General features: G+C 46.5%; 1 protein-coding gene across 5 annotated transcripts in view; it reads right to left on the bottom strand.

The window, feature by feature from the left end:
- Nucleotides 1-1,864: 1,864 nt before the first annotated feature.
- Nucleotides 1,865-5,663, bottom strand: part of LOC106587595 (FTO alpha-ketoglutarate dependent dioxygenase) — a 193,888-nt gene continuing 190,089 nt past the window's right edge. For 3 of the 5 annotated variants that reach the window (XM_045708004.1, XM_014176154.2, XM_014176157.2), the window contains exon 10: nucleotides 1,865-5,084. In XM_045708004.1, coding sequence (XP_045563960.1) covers nucleotides 5,078-5,084 — 7 coding nt within the window. In that variant the 3' untranslated portion in view covers nucleotides 1,865-5,077. The remainder of the gene's footprint in view (nucleotides 5,085-5,663) is intronic. The other 2 variants (XR_006762132.1, XR_006762133.1) reach the window with 2 other exon arrangements.

The raw sequence follows: 5,663 nt of genomic DNA, 5'->3' as shown, positions 1-5,663 counted from the left end.
TAAAACTTTACATTTTACAGTATGTCATCAATTAGTTAGAATAGGTCAATAAGTCAATGTTGTGTCGTCGTGTTGACTGGTGCTGGTCTCTGTCATTGATAAATGATCATGGGCCAGCCCACTGCTGACAGAGACCTCTGAGTAGTGATACCATCTACCCCTGACTCCTACTATTACTACTGCCTAGGGCCACCAACCAGCATACAGACCATGTGCACGCACACACAAACACTCACTTCCAAACCCCCCTTTCACCCAATCCCTGGCTACACACACACACACACACAAAAAGGGATATGACCCCAAACCGATACTTTCCACAACACACACCTGGTTATTTTGTCTTCCCTGCCACCAATTGTTGGTTTAATTGAGGCTGGGTTGGTCTGTTGCCTGCTGACCTGGCCAGAACAATCCATACCTGTGCCTCCCCTCTAGCACAATGTAATTGTCTCTACAATTGGGGCCTTTTCCCAGCAGCCCCGGGGTCCGGCCTGGCAGGGGACAGTATATACCCAGCTAGGCCCATCCATCACTCAGTCACTCAGCCACTACAGGAAGTAGTTAACATGGCTGACCTATGGGGCTGTTGGACAGGGGAAAACACACAGAACAATGGCCATACTTCATCATCATCTAACCCCACGTACATCAATCAATCAGTCTGCTGTGTTTGCTCAACTAATACAGCTGGTTCACTCTTGGATCAGGGAGGGAGGGAGGGGGTGAGAGAGAGAGAGAGAGAGAGATAGAGACAGAGAGAGGATGATTATGTTAGTGTTTTGTACATGACTCTTCTACATAGAGTCATTGTTAGATCCCACTGAGGTGGTGGGTATCACTATACATGGGTGGTTACCTCAGTACTATACTACATGGAGCTAGCTGTATCTAGGCCAGGGTTAAGGGTTGAGAGTGTGCATGGCCTTAGGTAGTTGGGTAGAGCAGTGAGACAGGTCTCCATGGTTGTAACTTAGCTACAGTAGACTCTTTCCTCAGCTTGGCTGGGCTTGTGGCTTCAACTGACTGTGTAAACCCAGCAGGCCCTTCCTGGCGGGAGAGGCCTATAAACCTGCATATAGGTGTATTATTATTTTATGAGTAATTATTCAGTTAAAAAGTAATTTCTACACACCGGTAGTGTGAAACAGCAGCCCTTACATTTAGCTATAGAGACAATCAGTTCCAATTATAACTACCCTTCAAAATATGAACTTTTATTGGCTGTGTTCATGACTAAATGAAATAAATATACAGAAGAAATACTCTTCTCGTTTAATGTCTAATATACAGTCACGTACAGTACATCATAGTAGAGAGAGACAGAATGGCCCGTCTATCTGCCTTACAGAGACATGGCTAGGGCTGGGACGGCCTGGCAGAGTAAGTCGATGGAAACCCAGGCGTTAGTTGTGCTGCAGACACACTTGGGCTAATTTGTTTGCCAGTGAAATAGGCTAAAGAGGCCAGTAAATAACAGGACTTTGTACAGATGGCTGCCAGGGCATCCCATCTATCTGGCAGGGAGAAAGAGAGGCCAGGCGGTGACAGGGCATTCAGGCCAGAGAACTGTAACTCACACTCACCTGACAAATGAGTCTCAATTCACTGCTCAAATACACTCCAGGAAAAGGTAAAACACACTTAGCCTACTTACAGCCTGGTAAATGGAATGTGTACATGTGTAAATGTGCATGCATGCACGCACAAAAGCACGGGCACACACACACAAATACACACACAGACACACGCACAGACACGTGGCGAGGCCAAAGTGAGATACAGTGTGATGATGAACATGATGCAGGAGCCTTGGACCCAACAGAGAGCACCACACAGAGAGCACCACACAGAGAGCAGAGGGTCATAAAACACTGCCTTGGTTTATTTACTGCCTTCCTAAAGCTTCAGACAGACAAGCTGAGCTGTGAAACAGAGAGCACATAGTTGTTCAACTCAACAATACAGCCAGTATACAATCTCAACCTCAGTCAACATACAAAAAGATTAAGCAAGAGAACAACATTTTGGCAACCGTTAACATCTGAAATCGGAAAAACTTCCAGAAGTAAAAAACAACTTTGAGAAGTGCATTTATAACACTATATATCAGTTCTACTTCCTGTTGATATAGATAGATATCTAAAGAAATTGGTAACACTTCATTTGAACTAAACACCATGATCTCTTCATAACCCTTCATAAAAATGTTCTAACCATGTTATAAAGCTTCATACCACGAGTCATAACTTGTCAACACATGCCATAAAGCTTCAGTTTTGACAACGACACAAGCTATGAAGCGTTATGACATGCTTACAACATTATTATACAGGCATTATGGTGGCTAGTTCAAATAAAGCCGGGCTGCCCAATTGCGGCCCGCGGTTTTTTAGAATTCCCAAGTATTCCCACGCATAATAGAGAGACAATTAATCGTGTACAAACGTAAGCAAGGTTTGAAATTATTATGTTTTAGTCAAATATTATATCTGTTTGGGATTCTTGGGGTCAATTTGCAGTCTAAAAATGATTTGTAATTCGTCCCGCGGCTGAATCTAGTTGATGATCCCTGAAATAAAGTGTTACCAAGAACTAAAAAAGAAGGCTGCTCTGCTTGGCTTTGACAACAATCCCATTTCCACCCATAGCTTCTCTTTCCTGGCTGGTTTTGTCAGAAGCCGTGGATCTGAGTTTCTGGCCTGCAGCGCTACAGGGAAAGTGGTTCTCTACACGCTTTAAGACTAATTAAAAACCATTGAACAGCTGCAATTATGAAGAGAGAGTGGCAGTTGGGATGGGGATCCTTCTATCAGCCACACATTATAGTAGCGGTCTGTCTGGGCTGCCTTTCAGTCCTACAGTAACTGTCTGCCTGGGCTGCCTTTCAGTCCTACAGTAACTGTCTGTCTGGGCTGCCTTTCAGTCCTACAGTAGCTGTCTGCCTGGGCTGCCTTTCAGTCCTACAGTAGCTGTCTGTCTGGGCTGCCTTTCAGCCCTACAGTAACTGTCTGTCTGGGCTGCCTTTCAGTCCTACAGTAGCTGTCTGCCTGGGCTGCCTTTCAGTCCTACAGTAACTGTCTGCCTGGGCTGCCTTTCAGACCTACAGTAGCTGTCTGTCTGGGCTGCCTTTCAGCCCTAAATAAACTGTCTGCCTGGGCTGCCTTTCAGCCCTACAGTAACTGTCTGCCTGGGCTGCCTTTCAGTCCTACAGTAACTGTCTGTCTGGGCTGCCTTTCAGTCCTACAGTAGCTGTCTGCCTGGGCTGCCTTTCAGTCCTACAGTAACTGTCTGCCTGGGCTGCCTTTCAGACCTACAGTAGCTGTCTGTCTGGGCTGCCTTTCAGCCCTAAATAAACTGTCTGCCTGGGCTGCCTTAGCGGTCTGTCTGGGCTGCCTTTCAGACCTACAGTAGCTGTCTGCCTGGGCTGCCTTTCAGTCCTACAGTAGCTGTCTGCCTGGGCTGCCTTTCAGACCTACAGTAGCTGTCTGTCTGGGCTGCCTTTCAGCCCTACAGTAGCTGTCTGCCTGGGCTGCCTTTCAGACCTACAGTAGCTGTCTGTCTGGGCTGCCTTTCAGTCCTACAGTAACTGTCTGCCTGGGCTGCCTTTCAGACCTACAGTAGCTGTCTGCCTGGGCTGCCTTTCAGTCCTACAGTAGCTGTCTGTCTGGGCTGCCTTTCAGCCCTACAGTAGCTGTCTGTCTGGGCTGCCTTTCAGCCCTACAGTAGCTGTCTGCCTGGGCTGCCTTTCAGTCCTACAGTAGCTGTCTGTCTGGGCTGCCTTTCAGCCCTACAGTAGCTGTCTGCCTGGGCTGCCTTTCAGCCCTACAGTAGCTGTCTGTCTGGGCTGCCTTTCAGCCCTACAGTAGCTGTCTGCCTGGGCTGCCTTTCAGTCCTACAGTAGCTGTCTGCCTGGGCTGCCTTTCAGACCTACAGTAGCTGTCTGTCTGGGCTGCCTTTCAGTCCTACAGTAGCTGTCTGTCTGGGCTGCCTTTCAGACCTACAGAGCAGACTAGAGACAGGCCTGCAGACAGAGGCCTGCCTACTAGAACCTAGAGGCCTACTAGACTCTGATGTCCTTTCCTCTCTAACACAAACATCTCCCAGCCCTGCTACAGGCCCTATCCCTATCATACTGCTTCACACATATACAATATCACATACTGTAAATACTGCAGTGACACACATTCAACCAAACACACACACACACACACACACACTTTAGATAAACACTTTCAGTCACATCGTGGTAACACAAAGTCATGCCCTGTGAGATTCTGAACAAGAAAGTTGTGAAGTAGAGGAAGTGAATGGACATTAGGATACAACAGTATAATTAGAACAACATTGAGTTAGAAACAGAAAGTATAAATGTACTCCAGATATAGGATTTTAATTTGATCACCCTGTTGTTGCAGGAAATTTCCTGCACTGCAGGAAATGCAAACCTGTAGTGTATTCAAGGTTTAAAAGGATTTCTGAAGTTTGTAATTTCCACTTGAAAATGTCAGACTTGGTCTGCCCTAAGTAAAAATGTATCAACCCCTACAAAAATGTCCATTAATTATAATCCACCCCATAATTCACATTTCCTGTTGCTGCAGGATAATTTTGTTGCTGTGAGAAACTGGTCAAATTAAGATCCTACATCTGTATGACTATTTGTCATATCCATACACAAAGCTGGTTAAATGTAGAAAAGAAGCAGAACATTCATTGAAATAATACATTCCTACACATTCAGTTTTAATTCTGCAGGTTATCCACATTACCATTGTGAGACTAGCTCCAATATCAGCTATAGCATGTTAGCAAAGCACTACTCAGGGTTCCATCCTCATGTTGCAGCCATGTTGGGTCCATCCAAGCAAAGCTAGATGCGACTGGTTTGGGTGGGGCGAGGTACAGGGTTAGGTGGGGTGGGGAAGTGTACCCCCAGTGGAGGACGTTGACACCATCAGGAGTTGGTAGGTCCTGTTCTCCTCCTCTGTCGTCTGTCCTCACGATAGAGGCTGTTCAGATGACGGGGTGACTCTCTCGCTCTCTTCCTCCTTCTCTTTTCTTTGTGTCCCATCCATCACATCCTGACAGGGGGAAAGAAAACACAAGCCCAGTCATTCCTCCATCCCTCTATTCACAGCCCATCCAGTCACTCACTCCGTCTGTATGACACCAAGTCATTGAGATGTCAGAGTGCAGGCAGGGCCGGAACACGGCCACACACTGTAATTGACACTGACTGAAGGAGCCAAAGTCTGCATTCCAAATGGCACCCTATTACCCTTATAGTGGGCTACTCTGGACCAGGGCCCATAGGTATCGGGTCAAATGGAGCGCGCTACATGGGGAATAGGATGTCATTTGGGAAACATCTAATGAGCCAAGCAGAGAGCCATGGTGGCTATGAAAAGGCCAGCGTACTGCAGAGTAATGTCTGCTGAGTTTAAATGCCAACAGGATGGGATAATTCAACTGTATTTATGACTAAGGAAGAGAACGGCTGACCAGAGAGGCAGCAGTTACAGAAAAGAGGGTGGTGGCAACACCACGTAGGTCTATGAAGGAGATGGTTAAGTATTGTTGTATGGTGACAGGACAATCAAGGAGCTATAGGGAGGTATGCAGACTCATATAAGTGAGTTATTTAAGTGTGTGTATGTGTT

The sequence above is a fragment of the Salmo salar genome, chromosome ssa26 (genome assembly GCF_905237065.1).
Source record: "Salmo salar chromosome ssa26, Ssal_v3.1, whole genome shotgun sequence".
Lineage (NCBI taxonomy): Eukaryota > Metazoa > Chordata > Actinopteri > Salmoniformes > Salmonidae > Salmo > Salmo salar.
Note: the sequence above shows the minus strand (reverse complement) of the source record. Positions and strands in the feature narration are given on the sequence as shown.